Source organism: Pseudophryne corroboree, chromosome 10, assembly GCF_028390025.1.
Source record: "Pseudophryne corroboree isolate aPseCor3 chromosome 10, aPseCor3.hap2, whole genome shotgun sequence".
In the NCBI taxonomy this organism is placed as follows: Eukaryota; Metazoa; Chordata; class Amphibia; order Anura; family Myobatrachidae; genus Pseudophryne; species Pseudophryne corroboree.
Window position 1 is genome coordinate 362,888,363 of NC_086453.1, and position 17,391 is coordinate 362,905,753.

Sequence of the window (17,391 nt, forward strand, 5' to 3'; positions counted from 1 at the left end):
CACGTGCTTAATGATGAGCAATACAGATGTGTTATGGGCTACAGGCTAAGGATGGTCGCATCTAATGCCGATGAACCACATCTGTTTTTGGCGCTCTCAGTAAGGCGCTGATATGAATCAAGGGACAATAGATTTCTTTGTTGCCTGTGAGTGTGACAAAAAAATGCACAATACTAGAAATGTTAGTGTGCTCTATATTGTTGCTAACGAGGTTCAATAAGTCATATTGTGTTTGATTCAGATTGGATTGTTTATTTGTTAATTAAATTTAAAGAGCTTTTAAAAGTTGGTGCATGCATCTAATTCACATTGTACGGATATAGCTTGGTTACCATGCTGCGTCTTATTCGCATAGTGCTAACACAGTCCTGAAGTAACAAAGCTTCCTTTGAGGTGCAAAAGATGCACCGTGTGGAAACTTTGTTACCATGCAGTGGGAATTGTCCATCAGGGCAACTTCCGTTGCTTGTATAATTTGGGATTTACTTGTGACAAAAGATAGAGCTAGTGTTTGTGGAACTAGCCGCATGGCTTGGACTCCATTTTGTGTACAAGCACATGGCTTGGAGGGTGGAGGAGAAGTGGCCATTTTAGGTCTAATGTAGTTACAGCTGCACAACCTGCATTGGTCTAATCAAAACCAACATAATTTAAAGTCACCCCCTACCCAACTAGCTAATAGCTGACTTTCAGCTGTTCCTGAAAGGCATTGTTAAACAACCTGTAGCCTTTGTCACAAGTAAACAATATATATATATGTACAAGTCCATCAATTTAAAAGCTACCAATGAATTTATCTAACCCATGCCATAGTCAAATATAAATAGTGTTTCATTTAGCCCTAGTGAGATTAATAGTGAGATTAATACTTAGCTTGATGTAAGAAAAATACATTCAGATGAGAAAGTAAGCATGATTTGTCTTAGAACTGGAAGATACTGAGTGTGTAAGATGAGCCCTTTGACCTAGACATTTGAAATGTTAATTAACTTGTTCAACTATTCTGGAACAGGAGTAGAGTGTGTAAACATCTGTTAAGATGCAAACTAGGCTACTGCGGAAACTACATTTAGTATATGTGTATAAATATATATGCTGTGTTAGGGTTTTATAGAGTAATACATTAGTGTGTGTGTGTGTGTGTGTGTGTGTGTGTGTGTGTGTGTGTATGTGTATATATATATATATATATATATATTATAATAATAATATTATTATTATTATCATATTGAATTGAAGTGTAATACTTCTAGGGGGATATTATCACTCACTGGTAAATGATTCTTTTTTCTGTACAGAACATATTGTGAATTTGTGTGGATTGAAAGTAAGTGTAAGTGGATTGAACCCCAAAAAGCGGGATCCCGTCGGTGGGACACTGAGTAAGCAGAGTCTTGGTAGTGTGGAGGTCAGTGACCTCACGTATTTATTGATATTGAGGCATGTATTGTGTGTGGTTTAAAGGTAAGACGTGCGCAGGAGCGTGATTTTTGGTGTTACGCTCCGGCTGTGGAGCGCAGTTAGTGAATTCGACTACCTTGATAGTAGGGCTTATAGATAACAAGTTTCTATAAGCCGTTCGATTGGACCGCATGTGTGGGTATGTGATACATGGCGCAACGTGATACAATTTACGTAATTTTGCGCAATTGCTGCATCATATGCGCTGTGTTAGCATATGCAGACATGATTTGTGTAAAGAGAAGGAATTTGTGCTGACTCTCTCAGGAAATATTCCTAGTGGAACTCCATAGGAAGGCTTGCTGATGTTTTCCATGTGGAATTCCTGTGGAAAGAAGCCAAAAAGATCAGGCCTTTAACCTCCACTGAAAAAGTTGGGGTATTAATTTATTGCTGTTTATACTTCATACTTCCAGTGCTGAGGGGTCTGGTAGGGTCCTCACTGGGTACACGCGGAAATCACTACAGGAGTGGACCGTGGTACTGTCCAGAGGAGATGGAGTGGGTGAAAAGCGCTCAGAGGACATTTCACCGTCGTCTTGCGTTGGCCACTTAGTGCTTGTGTTTAAAAAGTCCACAATGGGAGCTAAGTGTGCACGCGAGAGGCGCTCAGGAGCCAGGGTTCAGGCTGAGGAGCAGGGTCCGAAAAAATCCACTGGTTATATTAAGTTCATGGGCCAAAAGGGTCCGCTGTTTATATTATGTGTAGGAAGTAAGTTCCGGTGGAAGTCTGCTAGATGGGGTGATCGATAAATTGTTTCTCACCTGGAATTCTAGTGGAACAAAACCCTAAGTAACATTAACAGGAAGCATGGTTGCTTACACGGAGGCTTTTAGTAATGTTTGGTTGGAATGACTATGAATGAGTGAATGTCAATTTCCAGTGATTGGTGGTTTTGATGCTGAGGTATTGCAGGTAGTATGAAAACAAATATGTTTAACCAAAGTCATATAAGATAAGAACGAAAACATAATAACTGATCGAACTCGTAGCAACAATGGGGAGAAGTAAGCAAAAAGAGAAAGCAAGTACATCACCACCGCCATATGTGGATGTGGAAGCAGTTACAGCCAGTATACAAATTATAGAAAATAAAAATATGAAATGAATGTAACCTATAATATGTACTAATGAATGTCAAAAAATTTATTCAAGAGGAGATGGTGACCCGACTCTGGTTTCAGCCATTTCTAATGCACTCAGAGGAGTAATATCCAACAGGTAAAAGAGGAGCTATGGCCTGCAGGAGAAGTGGCTGAGACCAGTGGAACTGGTAAGTATGGTGCCATTCAAGTACATATATAATAAGACCCCCCCCCCCCCCAAAAAAAAAACAAAAAAAAAACAGAAAAGTAATAACACAAATGGAGAATATCCTGTCCGCACATTAGTATTTCCCAGTAGGAAAGCGGACAGAGAAGGGGTAACCCCCATGGTACTTCTTTATAACTATCACCTAAGTAGTATTAATTTCTAGGAAATAGGTAATCAAGATGAGGGCAGCTAGGAAGGCTCTTTCATAGATAAGCTTGGTAAATGTTTGTTGGAACATGTACAGACCCTTAATACGGGATGAGAAGGATTAAATTAATACTTTGCATGATCTAGAAGCATTTTTTTGTAGTACAAGAAAATTCTCTGTTAGGATTGAAGATCACAGGTAAACAATAATTCGGCAAATGGGAGTAATGAGAGAAGTGCAACATTACCCTTTGACAAAAAACTGCTGAAGCAACGACTGGGCCTCTATGATGCTAAACCCTTTTCTTTTCTCCTAGCAGCAGTGGCCCCTGACTAACTTAATTTGCAGAGATTTTGTTGTGTAAATTGAAATGTGTAATACATATATTGTAATCCCGCTCAGGAAGTACAAGGTATGTTAGATACTCCTCAAAGACTAGTGTTGCATTCCACTGTTCTAGATTCATGTCCATCACAGGTAGCGGAAATTATCTTGCAGATACCGGGTTCCCTATGAATTTAGAATGGACAGGACACTGGATCGATGGCTGAGGTAGTCCCAGTAGTGACACTGCAAGCACAAAGGGGGGTAAATCCAAGTAGTTAAGAATCAATTCCCCATAGTGCCCAGTTCAGCTGTCATTTTAATAAAATCCTCTCCACCTCTACAAACTTATCTGTCACCAACCCCTATTCTGTTTTCTTCACTGTTTCTTCTTCAACGTTGCATTCACAAAGGGGGTACAATACATGGACACGACTCTCCCAAGGTTTCATTGACAGCCTTCGTTTTTTCTCCCAGGCCTTGCATAGCTGCTTACTACTCTTTCAGCCCAATAAGAGATCAGTATTGATAGGAATTTATTACTGTGCTCTGATACATTAGTGTCTTCACTGGCGGATACTAAAAACTTTGTTTCATCTCTTCCAGACAGGACACAAGGGGGGAGATTCAAATGTTTGAAAAGTCGTTTTGGTGTCTGTTTTTTCTAGTCTATTAGATAGGAAAAACCAGACTGCCAACTGACGTTTCAAACATTTGAATCTCCCCCAAGGTATCAAAGGATAAAGTGCAGTTGTGTAGGACAAGGGTCAAACACTTAGGACATAGTACTGGTACATGATTTGATAGTTCATGCACCACATGCCGTATCGGTCTTTCAAAATTCTGCCCAAACCCGGTATGTCTCATCAGCACGAGGGAGCTGTCACTGATGACACCAGTATATTACTGCATGTGCCTTGTAATGCACAAAGGGTGGAGGATGAGAATACTGGTGAAGGCAAATTTTGTATGGACACCGATGAGCATGATTGTATGGAATATCTGAATCAGACTTTTACTACGAGACCAGACATAAGTGACAGCCCATTAGTGAATGCAGACCTGATTTTTTTTTCTAGACTGGCAGTAGTTACCACAGACAGACTCAGGAGACTTATACACCGGATATGCTGTTGTAGACCAGGACATGCGAGTTGGCAGAAGATACATCAGCCAATATATATACCAACTCTAGAGATGTTTTTGGAGTGATGCTCATGGTACTCTACATTGCAAACACACAACGATTAAATTGAGATGCAAATTTGTGTTGCCTACAGGAAAAGGAGGTCTGGAAGGTGAAGGGATATGGTCAGGAGTCCTCAGGACTCTGGAGAGATGGACAAGGTAAGACAGTAGCCCCCAGGGCGTATCTCCCAAGCCAAGCTGAGGTGGCACATGGTCTGACTCATAAGGAAGGTATGTGCAAATTGGTAAGAGCTTACTGGTGTGTACCAGGGTTCTCTTCTCAGGCAAACAGGAAAGCAATGTCCTGCCTTACTTGCATGAGGAAGAACATTTGGTAAGGTAGTACCAACAGAGCCATCCCATATTCCTCCTGCAGACGGACCTTTTCAGGTAAATCAAATCGACTTTGTACAGTTAACACCCTGTAGGAATTTGAACCATGTATTGATGTCCACTAGGCAGACCCAGCAACAGCAGTCTGTAGCTGCCTTATAAGGTCCCCAGAGCCAGATTTTCCACTAGGCACCTGCTGGGGGCGGCATGCTAATCCCCCCCCCCTCAATTAGTCTAGCTGATGTCCCACTGGCCACTGGCTGCTTCTGGCAGCGCCGCCCTAGTTAGGAACACAGCAGCCCTGGTTAACTGATAAATTAGTGATCATGTCCGCCCCCGGCTGTGAGCGTGGCCCCCGTCGTGGGTGCTCGCTGCTCTGCTCTATCCTCCTCTGCTGTTAATGTCCCCCTGAGGCTGAGAGCCGCAGTGGCAGCGTCATGGGCGCTCGCCACTCTCTCCTTATTGCTGTCAATTCACTACTGTGGCAAATCGAATTGACAATTACATCAGGGGGGAGGAGGAGAGAGCAGCAAGCACCCGCCCCACGCCGACAGCACTGCTCACAGACTCAGCCTCAGGGGTGGGGGAGGAGGGACATTAACAGCAGAGCGCCTGCAGAGGAGGAGAGAGCAGCGAGCGCCCAAGCCGGCAGCGACGCTCACGGCCTCAGGGGGACATTAATTTACAGCAGCAAAGTCAGTGTGGCCTGCATGTTATGATTAATAATCCAATAATTAATATGTTAAAATAGGTGAGTGTGTGTGTGTGTGGGGGGGGGGGGGGGGGGCGGCGGCGGCAATAATATCGTGCCTAGGGGAGGCCTGACCCTTAAATTCGCCCCTAAAAGTCCCCTGTCAGCCGGGCAGACTCAACATGGGTCACTGTGGCTGCAGACATGTCCCGCCAGCCCCTCACCTCACAGACAGCGTTTCTCATGCTGCCAGGCTCAGGGGCAATATATAAATATCTATCTTATCTACAGTATATACATATATTATATATCAGATGCAAATGGCAGCACTCAGTGGTCTATATTAGTAAAGAATCACATGACCTCAAGTCCTTCTTAGCTCAAATTTTCGGTGTTTCAACTTTTATCAAGAATTCTCGTGAGTCGTGTAATTCTTTACTAATATAGACCATTGAGTGCCGCCATTTGCATCTGGTATAATATGGGCATCTGTTTCCCAGGAGGGCACCATGGCAAGTTTTGATATATAATTGGTGTGCTGGCCTTTTTCTTGTACTGTTTACTGTATACAAAAAATAATAATATATATATATATATATATATATATATATATATATATTGGTCAGAGAGAGAGTATGTGTGTGTACACACACACGTTATGAAAACACACAGGGCATACATACACACAAAGGGGGTCATTCCGAGTTGTTCGCTCGCAAGCTGCTTTTAGCAGCTTTGCACACGCTAAGCCGCCGCCTACTGGGAGTGAATCTTAGCTTATCAAAATTGCGAACGAAAGATTAGCAGAATTGCGAATAGACACTTCTTAGCAGTTTCTGAGTAGCTCGAGATTTACTCGGCATCTGCGATCAGTTCAGTGCTTATCGTTCCTGGTTTGATGTCACAAACACACCCAGCGTTCGCCCAAACACTCCTCCGTTTCTCCAGCCACTCCCGCGTTTTTCCCGGAAACGGTAGCGTTTTTTCGCACACTCCCATAAAACGGCCAGTTTCCGCCCAGAAACACCCACTTCCTGTCAATCACACTCCGATCACCAGAACGAAGAAAAAACCTTATAATGCCGTGAGTAAAATTCCTAACTGCATAGCAAATTTACTTGGCGCAATCGCACTGCGGACATTGCGCATGCGCATTAGCGACTAATCGCTCTGTTGCGAGAAAAAAATACAGAGCGAACAACTCGGAATGACCCCCAAAGTACACACACACACAAAGTACACACAAATGTTATAAAAACACACAGGGCATACACACGCATCCCCCTGCCCCCTTCCTTTCCTCCATAGTTCACATGCAGTTTGCTGCTGCAGGTCAGGATCTCCTCCGTGACTGGGGGGTTGGCGGCGCAGAACCTCCTCCTCCTCCTCCTCCTCACATTTAGGGCTGTCATAGCGTGCTTGCGGTGTGCTGCCTGGCCACTGGCGATTCAGCTGTCTGCGCTCCGCGTTTGGTGGTATGGATATGAAGGTCACCTGTCGCGGATGCGCTAACAGCTGAACCGCAGCTGCAATGGGACGTGGGTGCGCAGCTGGTATAGAGACGGAGACAAGGTTGTCTCCGTCTCTGAAAAAAAAATAGTCTGAGTGGACACAAGGGCGGTGGGGGGGGTTGGGGGGGACTGTGTGCGCTGGCAGTGGGGACACCAGGGGGAAGGAGAACACACAGGCTCCGGCAGCGTGGAACAAGGAGACACCTGTGGGAACACGGGTCTGTGCGCGCCATCTGCAGGGACACATGGGGGGGGACGGACACAGGGGACTTTGTATGCTGGCTGTGATAGCAGTGGGGACACCAATATTCACTCACCGCGGCAGGGTATGTCGGCCAGCGCTACGGCACCCTCCTAAATGTGGTGCCTGCACCTTAGCCTCATACCAGGTCCAGGGTTAAAGATAGGGCCGGCCCTCTCGCTGCCCAATCCTATCTTCTTCAGTGACAGGGGCGTGCTTTCATATGAGCTGAAAGCACGCCCCTGTCAAAGCGGCACTGCTAGTAAGTGCCGCTTATAGGTCTTTTTTCAATGGGCTTTCACTGCCCGAGCTTGGCCCCGCCCTCCCGCTTTCGGACCTCTCTCAGTGACGGCATGAGGCACCAAGATCGGGGCCTCCTAAACACATTTAAAAACCGCTTTTATAGGGTAAAATGATTAAAAAAATACACAGCCTAAAGCAGATACTTATGACACAGAATCTGTGTCATAAGTATCTTCTTTGTATTATTTTAATTACTAATGGCAGGGGAGGCACTGCCTCCCCTGCCTCCCCTTACTGCACGTCCCTGCTCTAGGTAGGAAGCTTTTTGAGCATTGTTTTATATCCTGTTATGGGGACCATGCAGCTTAAGGGGGGGCTAAAACTGTACACCCTGCACCCGTTTCTTTACTTCTTTACCTAACCCAGCAAACTCTCCTCCTAGTCCTTCTTTCTCACACTCACTGTTTACCCCATCTGTGTCACCCTTGTCTATATGCCCCTCCCATTTAGAATGTAAGCTCTCATGAGCAGGGCCCTCTACCCTCATGTGATTTTCCTTTTCTTACTTAAACTATCTTCTACTCCATACTCCCTAGTGATGGTACAGTCCCACATCCTGCTCTAGTAGCATCATGGTGGTCCTGTTTCTGCCACTGCCCTGACATCAAGCTATGAGGGGGGACCCAGATGGTATAACCAGAAATTACATCTGACAAGGGAACCAGCTGGTGAGTTACAGTAGTTTGCACATGGGCTGGTGGCTACACATAGGTGAGGAGATCCTGCATCATGTCTTGGGGTCTGGTGCTGTGCAGCTGGGGATCCTGTGACCCTGGAGTAAGACCTGGGATTGTCTTGGCTGCCAGGGATCCTCTCACCCAACTGTAAGACCCCTCTGTTTGCAGTGCACTCTGTCCTATATAAAGTGTGGTAGGGAAGAGGAATGATATTAATTTTATGTCAGAAAGGGGGTGTTCCAAATTGCTGCCTTGCACTGGGTGACAAAAATCCTAGTTTTGGCCCTGGTCACCCCCACCTACTTTTTAGTTGGTCTTGTCTGAGGCCATTTCAAGTGCTCAATTTGCCCTTCTAGTCCTTGTCCTCTGACAGTGTGATTACACAGGGTTCTTCAATCCTCATTCAATACACTGTAATTACAGTATGTAAGTGGGCAGATATAATGATATCATACATACAGATGGAGCCTAGCTCATCTATCCGTCTCTGGCATTTGGCGTATGGCATTACTGGTGAGTGTAATACTAGTGATCATCCACCAGATTTTGCTTTTAATAATCACTGTTGCGCATGCATGAGGTGTCAAATAAAATACTATAGTGCAAGATTCACCATTGTGCATGTGAGAGGTCTCCATTGAAATACACTATAGCACAAGAACTACTTTACTGTACAATACTGTATGTTACATAGACATGTCAGTGGACAGATATAATGATGTAATGCTTATTCCTAACACTCAATGGCAATCAGTATGTACTGTACACAGTCATGTTCCGTCATCAAAGAAAGAGTCATAGGCATTGTATTTAGCAAATTAAAAAATAATTCTTCACTTTAACAACTGCATAGAAATATATAATCTTAGATACATCATAAAGTTAAATTAATACAATTTATTTATATAGTCTGAGCATTTTATGTAGCGCTGTACAAAGAATATATTTGTCATGCACATCAGTCCCTGCTCCATTAGAGAATACATTCTAAATTCCCCAACACACACCTGTGCACATACAATCCGTCACACTAGGGGTAAGTTGATCAGTATAGTATACACACTGTCAGCATAATATACATACCCTCACTGAATAAATGGTATAAAAATTCCATTGGAAATTTAATAGTATCTTCTCCAAAGACCATGTCTGGTTTGTTAGATAAATATGTTTCCAGATGTTCTCTAGAATCAAAGCCGTGTACAGGATAGAATTTCTGGGCGCTGGAATCCATCTTGTATTACTGTGTCACAGGATGTCTGCCGCTCACGTCTATTAATTTACTGGCTCAGGAATTCTGTTTATATTCACCAGGATCCAGTTATTTATATTCATCAGCAACCAGGATATCAGTGTTATCATATGATTGTTTATCAGCCTCAGGAGCTGTCATGGGAATGCAGGTGACAGTGTGATCATCTCCTAAAGCAAAATATATTATCATACTAATTATTTTTCAATTTATATTTAAAATATTGTTAAATATTTAAGCAAATTAATTAAAGTATTTCTAGAGCAAACACATACTGTGTACAGATATTGGGCCTGTCATTGTGGAATTAAAATTCAAAGCCATAGTCATTTGTTTGAAAAAAGAAAAGAAGTTTGAACAGTGAATGTAGAACACTAATAATAGATACAGATGGAGCCACGGTTATCTTGGCTTCTCTGCGGCACCTAGTCACACCATTGTTTATTAGCGTAAGCCCTTCATCTATTGTTCTCAGCAGCAATACAATACAGAGAGAACAATACATCAGGGGATTAAGTCATTACAGCAGGGGATTAAGGGGATCATTCTGAGTTGATTGCTAGCTATTTCTTTATTGTAGCGCAACGAACAGATAGTCGCCGCCTATGGGGGAGTGTATTTTAGCTTTGCAGGTGTGCGAACGCTTTTGCTGTCGAGCGGTACAAAATAGTTTTGTGCAGTTTCTGAGTTGCCCAGAATTTACTCAGCCTCTGCAATCACTTCAGCCTGTTCGTGCCCGGAATTGACGTCAGACACCCACCCTGCAAACGCTTGGACATGCCTGCATTTTTCCAAACACTCCCATAAAATGGCCAGTTGACACCGACAAATGCCTTCTTCCTGTCAATCTCCTTGCGATCGGCTGTGTGAATGGATTCTTTGTTAAATCCATCACTCAGCAACGATCCGCTTTGTACCCGTACAACGCGCCTGCACATTGCAGTGCATAGCATGCGCAGTTTTGCCGAGTTTTATCCTGATCGCACCGCAGCGAAAAAACCTAGCGTGCGATCAGGTTGGAATGATCCCCAAAGTCAGACTGACCTGGCTCAGTTAATCCTATTAAAGGCCAAAATAAAGGTGACTTTATCTGTATATGCCAACCAGCATATAATTGTGAGAGAGAGTAGACGCAGGTGGGGAATACAAAAAAGAAGAAAAAGAGAAGGAAGATGAAAAAAGAAAGTAGAAATAGAAAAGAAAGAAAAAAAAAAGAAGAGAAAGTGTATATTCAAATAATATAATAAAAATAATACCCAAGAGAATACAGTGATGATGATTATAGTCCTTCAAATCTTTCCACTTGTTACAGTAGTTATCAATAAACCTTAATTTTGTTTCTCAGCAGTCTATTTTTATAAGTGAAGATAAGCGAGTCCCTTGCTGTTTTAGCAAGCATGTATTTGGCTTTTTTAATCAGTATACTATGGTACCCCCTCTGGCATAATATCTTAGCCAAGTCCTTGCTTTGCATTTTAAAGTTAAGATCATTGGAGCAATTTCTCCATAATCTTATAAACTCACCCTTCAGGATATTCTGTATTGGTGGTGGAAAATCATGTCTTTTGTACTGAAGAAGGCTGTTGTTGCAGTTGGCTTCTTATAAAGGTGAGAAAAGAGATTGCCGTCTACATAAATATTAAGAAAGAGGTCTAGAAAATGAATGGCATAGATGAATTTCCTGTTGAGCTTCATCATGAAGTCATGGAATTTCTGTTCCATTGCAAATCAGTAAAATGTCACTGATGTAATGAATAGACATTGGTATAAGTGTGTTAAATTCATCATTGGCATCACTGAAGACATAAACATGTTCCTACCACCATATGAACAGATTTGCATAAGTGGGTGAGCATGCAATGCCCTAGTTTGGAGGAAAAAAATGTTCTTGAAAACAAAATAATTCCTGTTTACTACAAAAAAAATTGATGGCTTCAATTCCCTGTAGATGAATGCTGATGCTATAGAGGGATTTTATGTCTATACTGGCTATCATGTGATGTTTGTTCAGTATGAGGTTGTTTATCCTCTTGGGAAAGTCTGTGGTATCCTGAGCATAAAAGGGTTAGGTGGTTACATGATGCCTGAAATGTGTTCCCCAAGGATGCTCACCTGTTTGGAGAGTCCCTGTAGGCCAGACACAACTGTTCTAACCGGTGGTCCGGTGATATATTCATACATCTTTAGTAGGAATTAAAACATGGGTATCTTGGGGTGGGCTACATGGTGAAATACATTTTTAGGTTTTGTTGTAATGCTGACAGCTTAGGCCTTATTGATGATCTGATTATAGAAGATGGAGAAATTCTCAGTGGTGATGAAGGTAATGTGTCGGTGACACAGTTTATCCTCTAATTGATGTTAGTCTTCCTTGAGATACAGTTCTGTGGGCCATAATACAACATTGCACTCTTTATCTGAAGATATTATCACAACATTTTTTGTTTAATTAAGGGCTTTCTGTTCTCCTTATTAAGACTGTGAATCTTATATGCTCAAGATCTCCTAGTCCTATTTATTACAATATTATTTATGTAAACATTAAATTAATATACTCACTTCTGAACAGATGTTTGTTTGGGGGGTACAATGGGAATTTTTTTTTGCATTTAAGTCATGGATCTGTGGAGGGTTCAGAAAATGTTGGTGTCGGTGAAGCTCCTCTATATTCCTCCATGGCTTCAATTTCCTCAGCAGAAGTTAATAATAATTCATAGGTAGCAGAAGATTCTGAACGAGAAAACCAATAATCAATTGCTGTTTGCCTAATATAGGGGTAGATGTATTAAGCAACAGTGAAAAAAAAGTGACAGTGAGGCTATAGACACCACTTCCCTATCCTCCCTGCTCGACTCCCTTCTCTCTCCTATACTGTCTCTCTCATGCCCTGAACAAGCCACTTCCTATACAATGATTCACTTACTGTACTTCTGCTCTTAACTCTGTCACTCCACAAACCACCATTCACCTTCACAGATCAACACCTGCACCCTGGCACACTAAATGCTCCAGATATACACAAAAATGCTCATGTACTGCTGAGGGACAGTGGAGGAAGTCCTGCTCAAAGGCAGATTTACTCCATTTCAAACTTATGCTCTCATCTTTCAGTGCTGCCATTTTCCTTGCTAAACAGTCATAATCAAGAACCTTGTCTCCTCCCAGTCTTCAAACGCCTGGTGCTACTTTGACACCCACAACTTCCTCCTCTGTCCTACCCCACCTCATCTCCCCTCCTCAATATCTGCTCTTGACTTTGCCACTTACTTCACTTCCAAAATAGATTCCATAAGTCGGGACATCACATCCAACCAAATCATCGGCAAACAGCAACCTCCTCTCCCTTGCCATTCATCCTCATCCCCATTACCAACTCTGACATCTTTCTCCCATGTATATAGTGAGGAAGTCACGGCCCTTATCCATTCGTCCCCACTCCACCTCTCCACCTGACCCTATCCCCTCATGCCTCCTCCACTTCCACTGCCTGTTCCCATCTTGCCCACCTCCTCAATCTCTCTCTCTCATCTAGCAATATCCCCTCTGCCTTCAAGCATGCACTTGTATCCCCTATTCTTAAAAAATCTACCCTTGATTCACACACTCTTTCCTACTATAGACCAATCTCTCTCCTTCCTTTTGCCTCCAAACTCCTTGAACTTATTGTCTGAGACCGCCTTACTGCCTTTCTATCTTCCCACTCACTGCTTAACATTTAGTGTACACACTGGACGAGATTGTGAAAGCTCCTGCTCAGATCGACCATTCTGAGGGAGATCTTTCATAATCTCATCTAGTGTGTATGGGGCTTATCTCGTCCTAGATATCCCAGCACTTTCTTAAACAAAACATATCTAATACTGAGCGGATCATCTTCCCACTTCTCATTATCTGAGTTCCCACAATTTTGTTATCTATTGATGATATTACTATATCCTCTAGCCTCTAAGTATATTTTTTTGAGTAATCCTTGACTCCTCCCTCTCCCTCAAACCATACATTCAGCATCTCTCTCAAACATGTCATTTTCACCTCAAACATATTTCTAGGATCAGAACCTTTCTCACCCAGGATACCACTAAGATCCCTATCCACTCACTGTTCATCTCCAGACTAGACTGCTGTAATCTTCTATCTGGCATCCCTGGCAAATGCCTCTCTCCACTACAATCTATGCTTACTGCTGCTGCCCAGCTCATCTTCCTTGTCACGATCCTCACTGTAGTTCTCATATTTGGTGACTAACCTCTGCCATCTCTATCCTGGATCCTGCATCTTTCTGCTCACTGGGATAAACAAAGTTCTCTGCCTGGACGGTAAAAGTTAACGAGCTCCACCTGTGGTGATTAATCTCCTGTGTGAGTCTGAATTCAGCAATCTGAAGTTTAGGCCTAAAAGCCAGCATCCTCTTTTTGTTTGCAGAAGTTCAGGCTTCAGTGTTCTTTCAGCCTGCTAGGCCTCACTCCACATCACAGCCCAGTCTAGAGTACTCACATGACAGTGACTGTTCACCTGACCCAGAGCTGTCCAATCCTTTGCCAGCCTGAGTCTCTCTGAATCACCTGACACTGCTCACCAATCACCAAGGACCAGGAAGTATAAGTCTGGAGACTTGAGTTGGAAACTCTGCCAGTTCCTTGTGTCCCACATAGCTCTGTGTGAGCTTTGAAGCTGAGCTCCCTAAAGGTAACCCTTGTACTTAAGTTCCTGTAAAAACTCTGTTCCTTTGCTACACAGTTTGGATTACATTTGTGTTACCATTGATATCCAGTATTTTTACAGTTTCATCTTAAAGGCAGAGTTGCAGTATTCCATAGTTTCATCTTCAAGTCACAGTCGCAGTATTGCACAGTCTCAATTTAAAGCCACAGCTGCAGTATTCCATAGTTTCATCTTAAAGTCACAGTCGCAGTATTCCACAGTCTCAATTTAAAACCACAGCTGCAGTATTCTATCGTCTCATCTTAAAGTCACAGCCACAGTGTTCTTCAGCCTCGTCCTAAAGTCACAGCCACAGTCATTATTCTACTTTCAGTTGCGTTTACAATTATATCCGGTACCAGCCCGGATTACAGTTGCATCCCAGTCTCACCGGTAACCAGCCCTGTTCTCAGTCTCACCAGTAACCAGTCCGTCTTACTATCTCGCCAGTAACCTTGAATACATAAGCACCTACTCCTGTGACACTATGGCCCTCATTCCGAGTTGTTCGCTCGGAGTTTTTCATCGCATCGCAGTGAGAATTCTCTTAGTGCGCATGCGCAATGTTCGCACTGCGACTGCGCCAAGTAACTTTACTATGAAGAAAGTATTTTTACTCACGGCATTTTCATCGCTCCGACGTTCGCATTGTGATTGACAGGAAATGGGTGTTACTGGGCGGATGCACGGCGTTTTAGGGGCGTGTGGCTGGAAACGCTACCGTTTCCGGAAAAAACGCAGGAGTGGCCGGAGAAACGGTGGGAGTGCCTGGGCGAACACTGGGTGTGTTTATGACGTCAGCCAGGAACGAAAAGCACTGAACTGATCGCACAGGCAGAGTAAGTCTGAAGCTACTCAGAAACTGCTAACTCGTTTGTAATCGCAATATTGCGCGTACGTCGGTCGCAATTTTAAGAAGCTAAGATTCACTCCCAGTAGGCGGCGGCTTAGCGTGTGTAACTCTGCTACATTCGCCTTGCGAGCGAACAACTCGGAATGAGGGCCTATATCCAGTACAGTCTCACCTATACATTCATCATCATGCTATCAAAGTCCCTGGTGATCCAGTGGTCAGGGTACGCCTTCATCTGCAGAGGCCCGGGTTCTATCACCGGTCAGGGATTGCTCCTTCTTCTCACTGATTCCTACAGACCAGCCTAATATTCACATAGTCCTCCAGTTGCCCGCACAGACTTCACTAACACCGGATTCAGAAAAACCACAGTCATGACATTCCTCACAAAATGTACTGCATGCACCTCTCCTCCCTTACAAGCCCTTCACTGCTTTCCTTCCCCTTCAGAATCCATTGCGAGGGGGCAAACAGGAGGTGATTGCCCCCACATCCTCTCTCTTTGGGGGTCCACTGGCCAGAGCTCCCCCAACCCATTTTTAGTTGATGCCCAGTCTGATGATTGTGACCAGGCTCCATACCTTCACCTGTGGACTAATCAGCAGAGCACAGGAATAAAGGGTCTGGTATCACCTGGCACAATAACTTTTTCTCTAACATCCATAAGGGATACTGGGGCCGCCAGCTAAATAGATCACGTTCTTTGCTGGGAAGTTCCTAATACGTTACCATCTTATGGTCAATTGACGGCTGCTCTGACGGAGGTTCTAACACATAAGCGAGTTTGCTTTTCAACTATTTCTGAGGCATCAACCAAATTCTCTATATCCACCTCGTGCAATTGCATACAGGACCCTGTAGTAAATTCCAGGAACCAGCACGGGGGTAATTATTATTGTTTGTTTTGCCTCTATTAATTTTATATCAGTTATTGTGGAGCCTTCTGTGGACATTTCATATGATATCACACTGGGACGCCAGTGTTAGAATCAATTGACACTCCCTGTAGAGAGCTTCTCTCTCAAGATATCTATTCTGCACTTTAGATACATTGTACGCTGTTTTAAACAGCACGTTTACAAATATAGATACAGTGTCTGATAAAATATTTTCTTTTCAAAAAGTCAAGCTTCATTGAGTCAATCATTCTCCTTGCTAGACTGCATTGAATTGATCAATTAATCAATTTTAAGTGATTTCTGGAGTGCAGAGCATTCAAAGCTGGTACCTGGTCTCGGAAGAACATCTTTGTGAATTTCTACAAGATAGATACCCTGCCCTAAGAGGATACCCAGTTTGGGCAGGTGGTGCTGCAGCCGTCTACCCTCTTTCCCACCCATTCTGGAATTTTTGGGATGTTTCCATCATATTAATTGAACCCCAGTATCCCTTATGGATGTTAGAGAAAATAGGATTTTAATTACCTACCGGTAAATCCTTTTCTAGTAGTCCATAAGGGATGCTGAGCTCAAGCCTCAGTGCGTTAACTTGTCTGCAGGCTTTTCTTTGTGAAAGTTTACCTGTTCAGCTGTTGCTGTTTTGTTGCCAGCCGTTGCTGGTTATTTTATGTTATTGATGTACAGGTGTGTGAATCTCAACTCTCATTATTGTTATGTTCCTTCTCTCAAGTATGTCCATTCTCCTTCGGGCACAGTTTTACCTATACTGGCAGTAGGAAGGGGCATAGATGGGAGGAGCCAGCAAACTCAGTTGAAGAAATTTAATGAGCACCGGCTCCTTTGGACCCATCTATACCCCATCATATTAAGTAAACCCCAGTATCCATTATGGACTATGAGAAAAGGATTTACCAGTAGGAAATTAAAATCCTATTTTTCCTATTTGCGCTGTGCACATGGGGGGTCATTCCGACCCGATCGCTTGCTGCAGTTTGTCGCAGTGCAGTTATCAGGTTGGTACTGCACATGCGCCGGCGCCGGGCAGCCTTCGTTACCTAGCGATCGCCTCTGAGACAGAGGCGGTCGCTTGGTCGAAGGGGGCTGAATGGCGGTATCAAGCCGCCATTTAGGGGGAGCGGTCTGGACAACGCAGGCGTTGCTGGACCATTGGGGGGGCGGGCCACGGTGGCTGCGTGACGTGTCACACAGCCGCTGCGGCCAGCTGGAGTGACGAGCAACTCCCGGCCAGCCACAGGAGCTGCGCTGGCCGGGAGTTACTCCTCAAATACAAAAGCATCGCACAGCGGCGATGCCTTTGTATTTGTGCGGGGGGACCTGCACTGACATGTGGGGTGGACTCGCCCTGTGCTGGGCGTCTCCCCGCATGTCTGAGTTAACGATCGTAGCTGTGCTAAATTTACACAGCTACGATCAACTCGGAATGACCCCCATGATGTCATAACATCACATGCACTGAAGAACAGTGTGTAAGGA

At 43.7% G+C, this 17,391-nt stretch overlaps 1 protein-coding gene across 1 annotated transcript in view; it reads right to left on the minus strand.

Moving 5' to 3' along the window:
- LOC134965669 (nicotinamide N-methyltransferase-like) overlaps positions 1 to 9,426 on the minus strand; it is a 112,573-nt gene extending 103,147 nt beyond the window's left edge. Inside the window, exon 1 of the mRNA XM_063941994.1 lies at positions 9,276 to 9,426. Coding sequence (XP_063798064.1) covers positions 9,276 to 9,426 — 151 coding nt within the window. The remainder of the gene's footprint in view (positions 1 to 9,275) is intronic.
- Positions 9,427 to 17,391: the final 7,965 nt, after the last annotated feature.